Consider the following 18,238-nt stretch of genomic DNA (forward strand, 5'->3'; position numbering starts at 1 on the left):
CAGAGGAGACGACGTGCACAAAGAGATCTTTGATATTAGTCCATAAAGTACCTTTGTCTCGCTCAAATTCATTGTTTGAATACAGCATGTAAGACTCGCAAGGGAGACACGGTGGGAAAAAGTATTTTAATCTAAGACGCCACATGAACGCCAACTGTTAATCAGCTAATCAAATGAAAAGAAAAGTAATCAAATGTCTATTCCTTTTCTCATCAGGGATCATATCATAATAATTGACAATCCAACGTTGAATATGTTAAAATCCTAATGAAATAATGACTTCTTGAGCAGTTCAAGCCACAGGATGCGACGCACGAGGGTGGTCAGTGTGTCACTCCTCAGTGTGAACGTGAAAACTGACAGGCCGCACTGCTGGAGGGACCTTAATCATCTCCAATCAAAGCTCCTCTTTATGAGACGTCTCTCTCCGCAGGCAGTCTGGAGGTCAGCCACCATCACACAAGGACCTCTTCACATGGAGAGTCTGCTGCGGACGTGAGCCAAACCCACGAGCAACGGGCCGGCGCTGGCAGAGAGGGTGATGAGCGGAGCGGTGGCTCTGACAGACGGCAGTAATGGAGGAAGGATTGTGTGAGTTTTGAATGGTGGCGCTCTGTGTGTGTGTGTATGTGTGTGTGTGTGGTCTCACTCTTAAGTATGCAGGCAAATACACAAATATTAACTCAGTTGTAAATGCATTCGCTCATCAACCAGTTGCACAGCAGTCAAAGTGAGGACCCTCATAGACATCATGCATTCCCAAGTCCTTTACCCTAACCCTAAAACCTGGTCTTAACTCTGTAAAAGCCCTTCACAAAGATGTGAAGACGCTCTGTCTGGTTAATATGTTTTTTGGGTCCTCACAAAGCAGCAAATACTCACACGCACACATTCTCAGTGAAGACGCTCATAGACATCATACATTCCCTAGTCCCTTACCTTAACCTCAATTCTTAATCTAACCCAAACAGAAACCTAATTGTGAACCCATAACCAGGTCTCAACCCTTAAAAAGCCATTTAAAGTTCAGAGGACTGACCAAAATGTCCCCACAGGATCTTAATGTCCTCAAAATGGCAGATTTGAATTTGCCCTCACAGCTTTAATAGACACAGATTTGCACAGCTACACTTTTCAAGACACTGCATTAAGTCGATGTCAAACCCTAACCTTAACTAAATTCAAATCTTTGTCCTAGGGCCCAGTTTTGGTCTCCATGAGGACTACTGTTACTGACAAGGTCAGTGTTTATACCGGAAAATGTCCTAAAGAGGTAAAAAAATAAAATAGAAAATGCACACACACACACACACGCTGTCAGTGTGTGAAGCAGATTGTTTTCTGGCAGTGCTAAAAGAAGAACTTGCTCTTCTCTTTTTCCATGACGTACAGAGAAACACAACAAATTAATGTTGCCGGTTGCAACTTTTGTGGTTTTGATAAGCCCTGAAGATAGTTTTGTGATGTGAGCCAAGCTTTGTCTGCATAGAGAAACACAGGTTGAGAAGCACAGCACATTACCTGTGCTGAGGAATCTCCGTGCCCTCCATGACTGACAGACACAGAACTGACAGCAATAAAAACATAAGCTTCTTGCTCTTAGTTACGTGTCTGACAGATTGATGCTGTTTGCAGCATAAAACCAGACCACGGTTGCAGTTTTTCCCTGATTTCTTTAACCAAAATGTCACTCCGAGTATGAAACCACATGCTTGTTACCACTGGTGACCAAATCAACCAGGACTGAAATGTTCAATTATCCATTTTTAAGGATCTAACTCGAAGTCCAGACAATATATGAACCCAAAAATGTCAACTCGATCATCATAACTTCCTGTACTTACAGGAAAACAATAGTAAACAAGGACCTTCTTAAAGGAAACAGTGGGATTTAAAGCCTCACAAATGAGCAAAACCTGAACATCAGGATGGTTGTGTCTTTGCTCCACCTTCAATGCAGAGCTCATAGACTCGTAGACCCAGTGTCCTAAAACAAGCGGCAATAGTCGTGAGTATTTAATCCGATCGTGAACAAATCACGGCCCGATTGGTCCTTACCGTGTACTTCATCTGAAAGTTCTGCACCAGGTTGAGGTCGACGAACATGCGGATGGTAGCCAGCGTGGTTTCGGTGTCCGACAAGTCAAAGTCACTGAAGCTGAAGTCTATGAGTCGCAGTGACTGGGCAGAAGGCACCGTGGCGACCTTTTTAAAACACACGCACACACACAAAGGAATGTTAGAAAACACCAACGAGCTGCGGATACGGTGACAAACACACAAATATTAAGCCGTATCATCAGCATATGTAGCACACATACTGTACTGCATGTCAGTCTTAAAACAAATCAAGCCTGTGCCCTAGATATTGAGTGAAATGTCCTCTATGTGGCACCCGAGGGAGGCCACTTAATCAGGTTATGCTGTTAGTTCAGCCACTTTGCCATGAGAAGAGGCCACAACAGGACATGTTGAGTGGGTCATGTTTTGGCTCCTTATAGGAGAGTTGCCTTGATTGAGCTGTGCTCTTTTGCTCTCTCTGAACTGAACAGTGATTGGTCAAAAGCCTGCACTCATGGGGCACAATGACGAAAAGGGTCTGGTGATTTTGTCAGGTGTTTTGGGACCTTGGCAGAGCTGAGTGGCAGCTTATAAAATGCCTGTGAAGAGCTGAAAGGCGGGGTAACACCCCGGACAGGTCGCCACAAGACCAAACCAGTGACCATCTTGCTGTGAGGCAACCATCCTCGCCACTGCACCCAAAGGACTCTCTTGACCGTGGCTGAAACACACCTTGTAGAGGTTTGTAAGCATCAGTTATTTACGACGATGAATCATCCAAAGAGCTTTCATTAAAACATGTTCAGAGTGCGCTGCTGAAATGTAAAATAATCCCTCGATTATTAACCATTTCTCTTCAAGGCGGCCGCCTACACAGACCAAAACCATGTCGGGATTTATGCATTATTATCACAAATCTCTTCACAGTCATCCGCCTAATGTGCCTCCACCTGCGGCATGTTGTTTTAAAAACAGCTTGTGTCTGAAAATGCCTTTGAAAAACGTATTTCTCTTGTATTAGAAGAAAAACAAAACAACACCTACAACAGGTGGGCTGTAAACCCAACTTATCCATCTCTTTGAAAGTGTAGCGACACAGCCATGATGACGCTTGATTTTCTTTTAAAGACGTCTAACAGCAGCAAATTCATCTCAAATCACCCTCTGCTTTGACCAATGCTGGTTTTAAACTTTAAACTTTGAGATGGCAGACACGTTTTTATTTGGCCTCTGCAAAGGACACACTGCTACAAATTTAACCAACCAAACCATTTTGGCATGTTTTCATCTTTTCAGTACAAGTCATACTCGTCGGTGTCATACTTGGCTCAGCAAGCCAATCACATCAAGCAAGTGGCAGACTTTAAAAAACAAAAAATGATTCCCTTTTATGGACTTTTCTCCTTTGAAACTATTTTTCCCCCTTCTTTACGTTTGATCACCTGCTTGTGTACACAGCTTCTAGGCTTTTCCGAGGTGTTTTATGAAGCTGTCATGTCTGTTGTGATGTGCCTCTGTTGTGACTAACACCAACGCAAGATTTGCAAAGGCTCAGCAGCAACTTGATTTTTTTATTTTTTTTAAAGGAAACTGAGGGGTTTTAAATTTGACAGTACTAGGTCAAAATTTGAATATAATTTAAGCCAAAAGTTGCTTCAGTGTTGGGAAGTCATCTCTTCAACTTCTTGCTGCTTCCATTATAAGAGTCGGTCCTACATAATATTATCTTATTTCAAGTAATAATCACACACATTATATTACAATGACTATCATACAGAATCAGCTTTTGTCAAAAGCATCCAATATAGTTATTTGGTCTAATTTTTTTTCATGTGTTCGTTTATGTTTTAATTTTTTTGCGAACGTACATCTTGCAAATAATCTCAGGAGTTCCTCAGGGATCTATTGTCGGTCTTCTGTTCATTCATCACATTGAATTACTTAATATAAATGTTGGCCTGCTTTTAAAACTTTGTAAAGAGTTTAATTTTGTACTTTTCTTGTACAAAACTAAACAAAAACAGACTGGACAAGATCGTCCAGTTGGTGCATTATCAGTTTGATTCTTCAGTGTAGCTGGAGTAGCTATGGCATTATCAATGTTCCATCTGCACTTGGTGCATTAATTCATGTGCAATAATTCTGTCCTGCTCTTATAAACCCTTAAATGGTCAAAGCACATATTTCTTTTTTGTATTTTGTTTTTAATTTATTCGTTTGGACGTTATTCCTTATGTTTCTAATACTGAGTGTCATTGTACATGTTAGAATTACCTCACAAGATCAAAACAGAACCATTGGTATGGGTATGTACTTTCAAATTACGGGCACAGATACAGGATTCCTCAGACGTGGACAAAAAAAGGCATTACATCGTTCGACTGCTGAACAAGCTCTGATCTTACACTATGATCTTTGCACTTTATTATGCATGTCATTGACACTGCGTAATGAAGTCATGCTTCGCTTTAATGACATAATGGTTTATTTAGTAGAGTCATGTTCAGCCACGGATGCCTTTTATGATTTTTAATGTTTTTATGCTCTCAGCGCAAGACAAATTTGCCCATTTGGGGCAATAAATGTTTCAGTTCCCTCAACATCTGAGACACAATTATGATGTACACTGTATAATTTGTATGTTGAATTCTAAGAATGCCTTAGGTCATCACAGTCCACTGTTGCGGGTTAATTATTCATGGTTTCAGTGCATTATTTGCTGAACTGGTCAATAATCTTTTACTCAAAATGTGTTTGCACATGCAAAACACAGCTGCGTTATATAGAGTTGCTGCAATGGCTTTTGGACGCTGATTCAGCAGCGTGGTGTTGTGTTACACGACTGAATCTCACGGACACACACCACTTCCTCTGACCCTGCGGGTCCACACCTGCTGTCTGTGTGTGTGTGTGTGTGTGTGTGTATGTATTGAATAATTAATTAAGTGTAGGACATTGATGTGAGTGTTTGAGTATGTTCAATGTTAAAATAATAAATTGTAAGTTACCGTGGTTACCTGGAGTTCCCTCGATTCTTCCTCTGTGGCAGAGGCGTGATATGACAGGACCTGGAACACACACACACACATTACATATGCAGATGTTAGGTCATATACACACACTACTTTACAATATCAATACAGCTTCTCATTTGTACACTTCCACTACCATAGGTCCCCTTTCTTTATTTTAAACCAACCTTTATTTGTAATTAATGAGCCTCATTCATCCATATAATCAGTTGTTTTCATGTATTTGTTCAGAATTAGGTTTCTTAGAACGCTTTAATTAAGATTCATGTTATAAAATTAACAATTAATTTGTATTAAACGTATTAAAAAGACAGACATGCTTCGTAAAATAACAACTAAGCATTATTTTAAATGTGTTGGGCTGAAAATCAACTTTTTTGACAATGCTTTGAATTAAAGGTTACGCAGTGCAGTTTAAAAAACAAGGGCTTTATATTGGTTATGAATTATGAGTCTGCCATTTCATTTTCAGAGATTTTGAAATGTCACAATAGAAAAAGTACAAGAGAAACTAATACACTGACTTGCCCTTGTTACTGTATTACTAAATTGTGCATTTTGCCTGGTGTTTAATTAGACATATTAATAAAAATCACTCATAGTTCATCAGAAAATGTACTTGGGGTTTTCTCCAAATACTGCTCTCCTGCTAATGCCCTGACAGATATAGTTAGGCTTAAGTAATCATAGCTTTCACTTCAGTGACTGTCTTTAAATATACTTTAATAACTACCCACATGGATGCAGCTGTGTGATCAAAGACGCCCCACAGTGACGGCTTCTCATCTTCATCACCTAACAAGCACATTTTGGCCCAGTTTCCTCAAAGTTACATATGCTGTATATTTGCCCGCGTGTGTGTGTGTGTGTGCGTGTGGTCTTTGAAGACTCGATCCAACCCTCATTAAAAATCTGGACAAATTGCGAACAAGAGCTGATTAAACTGTGCTCCCGTTCATTAGCTCGTCTCCTCTCGTTAAAATTCAGGATGAAAAGGAAGAGGCTCAGTACAACCAGTGCGAGTGTAACATGGACTAACTGGGTAAAGTGGCAGAGGAGGTGGACGTCAGCTGCAGCCGAGAGGAGACGTCACCTCCAACACCCTGAAGCTGACAGCTCCTGCGTGGACAACACACTGTGGGAACAGCAAGAGTGTCCGGTATGTATTCTAGTGTGTGTGTGTGTGTGTGTGTGGCTGAAAGTAAAAGAGGGTGAGCCCAATGCAAACTGAGCACAGGGTGTGTGTGTGTGGGCTCCATGATTACCAATTTGTGCTTTTCTGGCTGTCAAACACAGTAGCTGAAGGCAGAGAAGTGTCAAGATGCTTCTCACAACAAAAAACCCCCCCCCAACATCTGTCTGCCACGACTCAGCACCGTCACTCACACGCCTACAACTTAAAGATGCTTTCTCACACATGCCATACTGTATGCTTATGAGGCCCTGGTGTACTTCCGCACACATGCCGCCGCTTGTCGCATATCGCGGACCCCGGTATACTCGCGCGTTAGGGTCCTGTGGTATCTCACTTCACCATCGGGTGGCGGACACAGAAGAAGAGAACAATGCTACAGCTCCCTCGGACACGTCGGGTTCAAGCGGCTCATCAGCTCGTCAGGCGGTTCGAGGGTTGCCAAGTCGAGGCTCGGATGACTATCCTTGGCGACTACGTCTACAGATTAGATCGAGCTTGGCTTTTGTGGTTGCCGTGTCCGTATAAATGCAGCAGTAATCGGACTATGAATCGTATTATCCAGGTATGTTAGTCCGGCTAAGACTTACTCGATTTAGTCGGACTAACTTGTTTTCATCACAGTAAGAAAAAAAATATATTGTCTAGGTGCGACTAAAATCTATTTACATGCATGTAAACGCACTGAAAGACCTAATCAGAACCATTTATCGTCTTGGAGACCAAAGTCTGGCCCTAACAATGCAGAATTCCTGAGGAACTGTTTAAGTGCAGGGCTAAGGATTAAGTGGTTCTGGTTAAGGTTTTGGTTAGGCTGCCTAAATGAGTGGCTGTGGCTGGTGCGTGCTGACCTCCAGTGTGACCTCCTGCTTTGCCATGGCTCGCTCCACAGTCTCGTACATCTGTGTGTTCTGGATGCCCAGGCCGCAGAATATGGCGAACGCCTCCAGGAACTGCTCGTCGTTCCTGTTGAAGGCCTTCACGCTGCCCGAAGCTTCGTCCATCTTGTTCGCCAACTGACAGACACCTGCACGGACACAGAAATACAAGCGCTGATCCGTCTGGTTGCTAACTGTGTCTTAGTCCACTTTTCATAGGTTTTCACGGGAGCAGATTACACACTAGACCTCATGTCACGTAAACTGTGGTATGCTAGTATGCTGTTAAGGTATAGTTTGGATGTTACAGGACATTTTGGGACATTGAGACACTGACATAGGGATGGCTATTGTTAAGATTTTATCGCTATTGATGCTAAAGGTACTGCTTATTGATACCAATACTTATTTATACTCTTATTGATATTATTTTCTCTAAAAATTAGATAATGTGAGAAGATTGAACTGTTTTTTTTCATTAGTTTCTCCAGAATGTATATTACAAGTTCTTAAAAGGGATGCTAACAGCGTGTTACGTTAGTAGCTACACATTTAGCCATAAGAGTTACCGTCAGTCAAATTTCTGAGGCTTTATGACATTTGCTGGGCCCGAAATGACATAAAATAAATATGTTTTTGATGATTTAATGATACTTATTGATTCTGCATAATTTGGTGCAAAATTAGAAGATGTCAGAAGATTCAACTGTTTTTTTGTGAGTTAGTTAATACCCTCAGGTTTACAGTATTTTTTTAATAGAGATGTTAACCTGTTTACTCTTCACAACCTTTTAATGTATGATAAATGAAGGCAAACATTAGATTATTCCGTTTGAACGTTGCATTTTCTAACAGCTCAGAATGTGAACACAGTCTACAGCTCAATGACGAGCCACGTTGACTGGTGTGCACCGAACATTAGCAGCGCGGTGTAACGACCGGTTGCATAACTCTCAAATGAGATGCAATTATCCAGTTTTTGTTTAACCTGGACTCAAAGCTGCGTCATATAATGACACGGCACAGGAAATTGCATGTATAATGTCAATCATGTATTCATGACAACATTAGTAAACCTGAATTGATGAGTGTAAAGTGAAAGGGTGAGGATCATTTCATTAATATGCACGGGGGTGTTTTGATGTCGCTCGTCAGCGGGAATCTTTGAGTCCGGGGGAGTGGCTACGAGGACCTGCTCCGTTTGATCAGTGAGGGAGAAGCGCGGTCATTAGTCATGTTCGTAGCCCACTAATGGAGCTGCTATCAGCTAATTATGCGGCCGATAATCACTGTGATGGATGGAGTGATGGGACAATTCATGGAGGGATCATAAAAGTGGTAATGCTGAGCTGGCTGAAAGTGGAAGGCCCTGGATTTAAGACTGTTATTAATCAGTGCATTAAAAAGTAAAATTAAAACCACAGAGACTGTTTAAGGATTTAAACAATCTGCACGACCAACATACTGAGCATTTGGGCTTAGTTTTTTCATAAATAGAGGATTTGTAGTGAAAATACACTGTAAAGGACAATTTCACCATGATTACATTCAATAACACATGATTATATTTAACTGAATGTCTCTTTAAGACACAGTGTGACACATTATGTGTATGTCCCTTTAAAATAGGCTTACACATGCATCCATGTCCATTTAAGGCAGGACATAATGCATGTATATCTCTTTAAAACACGGTATAAAACATAATGTGTATGTCCGTTTAAAGTAGGGTGTAACACATGCATGTATGTTCATTTAAGGTCAGGTTTAACACATGTACAGTATGTCCCTTTAAGACACGGTCCTTTAAGACCAGCTTTAGCATATGCATGTATGTTCCTTTAAGACAGTTTGTCTTAAAAGGACACACATGCATATTTTACAGTTTGTAAAATATGCATGTGCCGCATGTCCCTTTAAGACCAGGGTGAACACATGTACGTCCCTTTAAGACAGGGTGTAAAACATGGATTTAAATACAGAATAATGCAGCATCTGCACCTGAAATGTGTTGTGCTTCACCAAATTCACATCGGGACGGTAAATTGCAACACAGGAAAAGTATTTTGTTTGTTATTTTCCACAGTTTTAGCTCCCAAACGGAATTTAGCTCACGACTTGAGTGCAGAGAAGAACAAAAGATCAAAAATTGCAGCTGTTGTTTTCATAAAAACAACTAAGAGTATTCAGGCATTGGTGTGTCTGCATAGTCGCATAGGTGTGTTAGTGTGGACCGAGATTGTTTCTGATACAGATGCTCGTGTCAAAAAGAGATGGGACTCAAATGAAAACATATTGCTGCGGACATAAGATCAGGATTTATGAGAAATTGCCAGTTATCAGTGGTAAAAGTGCGAGGTTAACACGGACCTGTCAACCTCTGAAGATAAAACCTTGGCTTAAAAACTATCTGTGAGCTTCAGTCTTGGGCTTTTATTGTAAATCACATTCTTAGAGGCAGAGAAATTATGGATGAAGTGAATGCAGTGAATGGAATTTTCAGGAAACCCTCAGGTTTTGAGAGGCTGTTTTTTTCCAGAAAGTGGTTTAGTACACCTTAATGGGTTGCGCTGGGGTAATAGCTTGGCCCCAAAAGATCTATATCTATTTAAACCCAGGTTCAGATCTTCAAAGACAGATAGATAGATGGAGAATTGTACCTATGACTTTGTCCTTCTTTCCATTTCTGATGGGAGTGCAGAGCAAACTCTTTATCTGGTAGTTGGTGTGATCTGGGTTTTCACTCTGTCAAAAAAGAGAGAGGATTGTTCACTGAGAGGAAAAAAAGGAGCAAAGAAGCAAATAAAAAATTAAAACTAAGTAAAGAGAGCACTAACAGTCCAGGGAAAGCGTTGGTCCTTGGTGACGTCTGCGATGTTGAGAGGCTGCATGGTGTTTTTAACATACTGCGCAAACATGTAGTCAATCTGACCGACGTCACAGTCCCTGAGGAGACACACAAACAAGCAAACAAGCAAGAATAATGAGGGCGAAACACTCAGCTCACCTGGATTAATCAGCTGGCTTGCATTTTGCCAGCGTGCAATGTAAAGTCACCATTGTGTGGACTAATTCAGCGTAATGTAATAGGCGTTGCAGCCATTTAGCTGCTTTCGGCTCATTGTTTTGACTCCGTGTGGAGTGTATGGAAAAAAAAAAATCAGATAAACCCCACCATCCAGCACCTGTCCCGCAGCAAACAGCAGACAGACACAAGTGAGAGCAGCTGGTGAACATTGTGGGAGCCTTTAGCAAGGAGACAAAGAACCTGCCGGCAGGTTTAAAAGGTTCATTTTTCTACTTTAGTATGTAAACATTTTTCATGATTGAATCATCCTTACTGCTTTCAATTGTGATACTGATCTTAGGTCATGTGTGTGTGTGTGTGTGTGTTTACTTACTCAACATGCATAGCACTTTAAAATTTGTGGACACTTAATCACTGCATATTTGAGTTTTCAAGCCCCCTTAAATCGATTAGTTTGAAAACAGCTGGATCAATTTTAGTTTTTTTTTAAAAAAGCATCCAGGGCAACATTTTAGTGTGAAATTGTGACCTTTGAGTAACAGGACACATTAACCTGCATGTACTTCCTGATTGGTTATTATCAGTCGCAACTTAACTATGATTAAGTTGTGAATTCTTGTTATTAGAACTGCAGTGGAGATAATCTGCTTCCTGTTTACACCAGCATGCACATGTATATTCTCAGGTGTGTTGGAATGGATGCAAATAACTGATGTTGAAAAAAATCCTTGTTACAATTTTTACACAATAGTATAGATGTGGCTGGGGCTGCAATGGCTATTCAATTAATCATTTATTACTACTTCAATAATCGTTTAATCAGTTTGTGGAGTTTTTTTTTTTCAATAACTGAAACCAGTTTCTCTGATTATTCAGCTTCTTAAATGTGAATATTTTTTGTTTTCTTTGCTCCATATAACAAAGAAATCATTAAAAACTAAATAATTTTGTTTGTGGACAAAACAGGACATTTGAGAACATCATCATTCCTATCATCAATGTTGTGTAACATCAGTGCAGCACGCTAGTTCCCACAATCCTTTGCACGTGCATGTTTTGTCCGGTACGTCTTCTCCTTACACCCTTGCCTGGCCTGTCCCAATTATGCTTTCCCAGAATTTGCCTCATCTCTGTAGGGACCCTACTTTTAATTTGAAATATTGCTTATTTTGGCAGTTATTTTGGTCATATGACAACGAAATACAGCAACAGAAGAGAAAAGAAAATGCATCAACAAGTTACCCCAGGCAAACTCATGCAGACTTATTGTACACTGAATTATTCGGAACCTTATATATATCAATAACAGTAATTCCTAAACAGTCCTACAGACTGATCCATAGCTTCACCCCTTTCCGACTCTTTTAATTGGACTGATCTACTTTACTAAGGAGGGTATTCCTTGATGCACCTTTACCAGCTTAACTCCTTAACTATAATGTAGTGACCACTCCAACCATTGACTAAAAGCATCTACTGGTTAATGAAAGAGCTGCACCTGAGTCCACCCTGCCTCCATCCTGACTCGGGTCTGGAATCTGAAGCCATCGGTCACGTCTGTTAGCGCTTAATAGGCCTGTTTGTTATCTTAAGCTGCTCCGAGTGCAACCACAGAGCTCGGCTATAATACTGCGTGATAAATGATGGAAAATGGATATGTAAACATAATGTGAGGTTTAGGCGAAAGCCAGTGGATTTTGGCCGGAGGGCTGCGGTGCGACGGTATTGGTGCGTGTGTGTGTGAGAGGGAATAATAGATAACAGAGAGAATAGAAAACATGTGTGAACATGGACGTGTTTCAGGAGGAAGAAAAGACAGGGACAGATGAGCTGTGGTGGAATGTAAATGGGTACATTAGGTTTATAGGACATGTAATAGAACAGCCAATAGGAGCCACCCCCCTTTAGCTAAGGCTAAAAACATTGCCTGGAGTTGGTGGTGGTTTGATGACGTCAGGAAGCAGCGTGCGATCACGAGCTTCTGTTCACTTCCTGATAAAGTGACTGATCCTCACACTCGATTAAAATGGAATGGATCATTTGCAGCGTTTGATGATGAGCTGACCATGGGCTATTTATGGAGCCCATGCTCAGGCTATTTAATCAACTATTCTGATAATCCATTTTGTTTTTTTAATAATTAAAACAAGCGCTCTGTTTTATCAGCTTCTTAAATGTGAATAATCGATGCTCCATATACCGGATAAGTCATACAAAACAAGAGCAATCAACATTATTTGATAAGGAAAGTAATTGTTTGTTGCAACCCTAGGTGATACTATGTACTTTTACTTCACTTACATTGACATTGCAATACTTTTTACTACATGTAGTACAGTGTATTTAGGACTTCATTCTTATCGTTTTTAACATCCAGTCCATGAGAAGCAGTTTGGATGACTTTAAGGCTCCAGGCTAATTATAACAATGTGTTCTGTCCACGCTGGCCTCAGCCTGCACACACACATACACACCCTGAAATGTTGCATATTTTGTTCACTAAAATCCACATTTCCTCTTCCTCTCTATGTGATTGACTCGAATTAGGCCACAGAGTAGCTGCCGGCTTCATCACGAAACCATAATAGTGTTTCGATTCAGGACAATCAAACCCAAAATCCACAAAAACATAATTTCCCCAACTTTGTTAGTTTAAAAACACTCTGGGTCCTCGTTGGTGTAGCTCGACTGAGCTTCCTACTTCGGCGAAACAGACGCTGTGTCGTAGCGAAGCCACAGCCTGGGGTGAATGTCACTATAAAAAGCCTCCTGCGGTTCTAGCCGGGTCAAAGCTAACATCCTGCAGGGCCCCTCCCCTCTAGCGCTGGCCCAGTTTGCTGTATCTCAGCCCTCCCAGAGGAAATCCAGCACATACACACAGTGGTATTTAAAGAGTCATTAGATCTAAACAGCAGAGACACACAGCCATGAGAGAAGGCTGTAAAAAATGAGACACTATAGAGGACGAGACAAGATAAGACATCTGGTTTGTGTCACCCCTGACAGTGCAGGGATTTTCACTGCACTGTGTTTTTCTTTTTTCCTCCCTCTTTCTTTTTCTCGGTCTCTTACACGCTGAGTTCTGTTTGCACAAACATACACAACAACTTTAATTTGGACAAAATCCCCTCCCTGGGTTTCAGTGCAGTCGGAGTCTTTGAGCCTCGGAAAACTGTGTCGAGTCTCCCTTTCAAAACAAAAAGCTCACAAGATCTGACAGGTCCATCTGTTTCACCAATAAAAAGAGGCTCTCGGACTGTGGTTTCTATCAGCCTTTATTGACTTTATGTCCTGTCGCTCCGTCTTTGCCAAGAGAAGGTATTAGTGTGAAAACACAGCCAATAAAAGCTGATGGAAAGCATGGTCTGTACAGTGTATATGAAAAAGATAGACCAGTACTAACTGTGAGCTTCTCTCTTACCTTCCGAAGGTCTTAACTGTCCTTTTGTTCTGTTTAAAGTATCTCTTCATATTTCATATCATGTCATAACCATAGTCTTGTCATTACAGTGCACAAAAACCAAACAAGGAGTTGTTCTCTCTCTCTCTCTCTCTCTCAGTATTTTTGTATCGTTGTTGTCAACCAGATTGGGAGACTATCTGATGATATGTGCCATCTGTGTGGAATCTGAATTACATAGCGTTAGGGACTGAGAAGTGTCAAGACCAAGCCGGGGCATATACAGCATATATATTGTACAGTGAACTCGTCTTAGTCTTGATTTGGTCTCACCCTAATCTACGTTGTTCTTGGTATGAGTCTGGTCTTGGGCTTGTTCTTGTGATCTTGACTACAACACTTAAGGTTTTTAGATTTAGGTAACCCTCCTGTGACCACCCTGTTGTCGACGACAGGATTAGGCATGCGTACCCTTGGCAAACCTTACAGCTGAAATGTTCATTTGACTAGGCTTAAATTATCCTGTTTAATTTACTTAATACTTGTACAGCTGTCACCTAGAACAATAGGTAATGCTGCAAACTGGGATGATTTTCAGCTGAATGCAGATTAATTTTACCTCATACTAATGTATGTTCTCCAACGACATGATGTTGGCATCGCCTGGTCAGCTTTTTGTGGAGTATGTATGTTCCCCCCTCTGTCTGTGATGGTTTATTCTGGGTATTCTGGGACTTCCTCTACTTACTTACTCCATCCCTCACTGGGGCATAAACCATGTGTGCAGAGTATGCATCACCTCTTCAATGCTTTTCATTGTGGCTGAAGTTCACGCCTGCTCAATGTTCTTGTGTATTATTAATACGCAACAACTGTGTGGTCCATCAGGCTGTAGCGTAACTGTTCACATGGACCACACTGCGATATAATGCGTGCTTCGTGATGGTAGGTTGATCCAAGAACACATAGGGTGTCACAAACACAAATAGACACACACATTAACGCGTACATGCACAATCTAGTTCTGTTGCTTGGGTTGAGATTGAATTTAAGATGCCGCATAGCAACTGGGAAGGCAAGCCCTGCTGTCTCTAGGGTGGGGATTTCTATCTCATTGCATCTTAAATCAGATTACTGCCTATTCACTCCTCCTGGCTGGAGCACGGGTTGATGTCAGGAAGCTCTGCAGCTCCTCCATTCCTTTTCTCTCATCCTCGCCATCTACTCATCCTGCCTGTAAATCCTGGAGTCCTTTGGTTTCCTGTGATGTGCTGCTTCATCTGTAAATGCGGCCAACCTTGTCTCCTCAAAGTTATGTTCATATAAAAGTAATTTGCATTTAGTGGGAAAGTTGACTCTTGAGCTTTCCAAGTTCACCTCCCACCTTCTTTCAGATATTTCATTTGCTTCTCACAATCTTCCTGTGCTTCCTTACTCTGCGTCTTAATAGCTTAACCCTAACCAAAAATACGATGCAAACAATGGTCATGACCCCAACTGTATCCCTGTGACATCTGTACAGTATAAAGGCCTGTGTACACAAACCACTTAATCAATAAGACAAAGCCATTTAAAATTCCATCAAAGGAAAAGACACGATGCGATCAGTCCTGAATTTTGGGCATGTTGCTCACATTTTTTGGACAGTCTCTACTTAGTGTTTCTCTCGCACACAAATTGGCAGAATAACTTGCACTTAAGCCACTTGAATCGTTGGAAACAATGTTGAATTGGCAGAGATGAATTCCTGCAATCAATAGCATACCCTTCCTCTAAAAACCCAAGGCACGACTTAAGGGGAAATGGGTCTATTCTATTACTTAGTTCAGTAATTCTATTACCGACTGCATTTACATGGTATAGCTGGAATATTACAGTTATAGTGGACAATTTCAGAAGACACATGAGCACATTGAACACTGTGTCCCCCTCAATAGTGCTACCTGAGTAAAGAAACACCATCCCTGGTGGGATTGGAGGTATGACAGCAAATGTTGTGATGGTAGTCTTGATAAACCAACATCCCTGGCAGCACAAGTCAACAGACATAATGCAATGCAAAACAGTGGCGCTTTTCCACTGCACAGTGGTAGCACAGCGTGACTCTACACATTACTATAGTACAGTATAGAGTCGTCATACCACGGCTGCATGACAATGCAGTGAGGTGGTTTTATTCATACAAATATTGAGATTTTAGAGATTTCCTCGCTAAATGTTGGACATTAACACGTTTTCAGGATTTTCTACAGGTCAGCATCGTTCGGTTTGATTCCTGTGTTGCTTGCCATAGCAGGTACTAAAAAAAGCACCAGGTGCTATCGCTAATAGAAAAGCAAAAAAAAAAACAGTAGACTCGAGCCATGCCTTACTACAACTGTACGGTGAATAGTGGTCTTTGATCGCGATAAGTATTGTATCATGAGGTTGTAGGAAAATACCCAGCTCTAGCAGGGTGTTCATCTCATCAACCTGTAAAACATATCCTTGACTATCGGTCTGGGACTGCGGGGATGCTTACTGATGACTTCAGGGATGTGGGGAAGAGTTAGCTAAAGCCAGAGAGAAAAGAGGCTGAGAGTGAGAGAGTGAGAGAGAGAAAGAAAACAAGCCATCCCTCATGGCACATCTCTAATAAATGTTTGTGATGCAACTGAACAGAAAAGCAAGACAGCTACTGTGAGCGGGTGATGCAGCCAGAGTGATGGTAGCACTTAGCGGATACGTTCTCTGCCATAGGACAAGGAATCTGGACGCACTGTCGCCATAGAGCTAATAGTGAATCGATAACAACTTTGGCTCCATAGAGCAAGTGAACCAGAAAGTCATGATCTCTCTATCTATCTAACTCCCCCACCGTCGACCCCCTCCCCATTACCAGCAAGTGGAAAATTAGGTCTTGTATTGGAGGCCACTTTAGGGATACATTTGTCTGTAGTCGGTGAGTGCAACATGAACATAGGTAACATGAACATAGACATTTACTGATTTAAACAGAGCAGCAATCTGAATTCAGCACAGTTGAAAATGTTAACCCACATATGCAACTAATGTGCCTGTCACAAGCAATAAGCGCATGTTGACCTCTCAGCAATTGCGTCTGGGCACGACGGCTGATTGTTAGACCCTTCTGGAAAGGTCCTGGACCTCCTCCAAGTTTGGTCAAAGGGCCCACTCTATCATGATAATCAGATTGTGATTGAAGAGCTGTCAAATTAACCAAAAAAGACGGCGCACCAAGCCAAAAACAGTTCAGTTAATGAAAACAAAGGCTTTGAGCTGAAAAGCCTGCGATCGAAATCCTTGGAATTTGGCAGGTGAACGAAGTAGACGACTTCAGAATGATCCCGCGGGGATGCGAATCAGCACAGCAAACGGACCGGGCTGAACTGCTACATTTTCTCTTCCAATTCAAAGTGACAGAATGGGCACAATGACGACTCCCATTGCTGCCAAACATTGCCTTACATCTTTTTGTAAGTTTTTCACTTTCCCCGTCCAAGTGATGATAATGAAATCCCTGTGCAAGTGCCCGTTACACAAACGTCATCTAAGGGGACTCTGAGGGGGAGAGGAAAAGTCTGCAAATTCAAGGAAACATTAGCGCTAATAACCGGTGCAAGTAAGTGGATGAGCCTCAAGTTGAATCTACGGGGCTTTTGATTTAATAACATGTTTGAGTTGAGGGCGGTCGTCTTACCTTTTGGGAGCATCTAAGACTTCACGGAGCTCCTCGTACTCCATGTAAAAGACACTAGAGAAGGAGTTCTGCGAGAAGATAGAAAAACAAGTTTATTTGTTTCAGGTATTACAGACTGGTGCCTATTTACTACACTTTATTTAAATAAGTCCTTTATAAGATGCATGTGAACATGAACAAAGCACAAATAACACATTTATTATTGTTTTAAAGGCACTTGTAGGCTGTAATCAAAAATGTGTAAACTTAAGGTATTTATTAACAACATTATAAGCACTTACTAGAGATGTTTTATATACCTTGTGATCCTGAGTAAGATGTATATTAACATGACTGAGTCTTTATAATGATATAAGTAGAGCTGCAACTAACGATTATTTTTATAATCGATTAATCTGTTGATTATTTTCTCTTTTAATCGATTAATCGTTTGGTCCATAAAATATCAGAAAACCTTAAAAAATGTTGATCGGTGTTGGAAATGATGATGTTCTCAAATGTCTTATTTTGTCCACAAACCAAAATGATTAACTTTTAATGATTTCTTTGTTATCCAGAGCAAAGAAATGAAGAAAATACTCACAATTAAGAAGCTTAAACAATCGTAAATCTTGTTTTAGTTGTCGATTAATTTAGTAATCGATTAATAACCGCTTGTTTCAGGTCTAGATATAACAATATACCAACAACACTTATTTTTGTCGATAAATAGCTCATCAATGTTAATGGCCGGTATGTAAACAGTTTACAAGTTTCTTATAAGAGCCTATAAGTGTCTGCAATCATGTGTTTATTACGATTTATTGACACTAATGGTCATAAGGAACATTCAACAAGAGTTTTGTTCAGTTTAGTCTCAGAAATGTTTTTTTTTTTACTCTTTACAACTTAACCCAAGATTCAAACAGCGCACGCAGCCCAAAACACATCTCGCAGCACAAAAAAAA

At 40.9% G+C, this 18,238-nt stretch overlaps 1 protein-coding gene and 1 long non-coding RNA gene across 7 annotated transcripts in view; one reads left to right on the forward strand and one right to left on the reverse strand.

Annotated features, from left to right (window-relative positions):
- The window catches only part of pde5ab (phosphodiesterase 5A, cGMP-specific, b), a 73,327-nt gene that overhangs the window by 13,461 nt on the left and 41,628 nt on the right, over positions 1–18,238 (reverse strand). For 4 of the 5 annotated variants that reach the window (XM_058624185.1, XM_058624187.1, XM_058624186.1 and 1 more), the window contains exons 8-13: positions 17,292–17,359; positions 10,001–10,109; positions 9,824–9,908; positions 7,137–7,312; positions 5,070–5,129; positions 2,059–2,205 (exon numbers count right to left, since the gene is read on the reverse strand). In XM_058624185.1, the coding sequence (XP_058480168.1) occupies positions 2,059–2,205; positions 5,070–5,129; positions 7,137–7,312; positions 9,824–9,908; positions 10,001–10,109; positions 17,292–17,359 (645 nt within the window). The remainder of the gene's footprint in view (positions 1–2,058; positions 2,206–5,069; positions 5,130–7,136; positions 7,313–9,823; positions 9,909–10,000; positions 10,110–17,291; positions 17,360–18,238) is intronic. The other variant, XM_058624184.1, reaches the window with a different exon arrangement.
- The window catches only part of LOC131456142 (uncharacterized), a 67,647-nt gene continuing 49,413 nt past the window's right edge, over positions 5–18,238 (forward strand). For both annotated transcript variants that reach the window (XR_009239876.1, XR_009239877.1), the window contains exons 1-2: positions 5–591; positions 6,081–6,252. This is a non-coding gene — a long non-coding RNA (uncharacterized LOC131456142). The remainder of the gene's footprint in view (positions 592–6,080; positions 6,253–18,238) is intronic.

Source organism: Solea solea, chromosome 3 (genome assembly GCF_958295425.1).
Source record: "Solea solea chromosome 3, fSolSol10.1, whole genome shotgun sequence".
In the NCBI taxonomy this organism is placed as follows: domain Eukaryota; kingdom Metazoa; phylum Chordata; class Actinopteri; order Pleuronectiformes; family Soleidae; genus Solea; species Solea solea.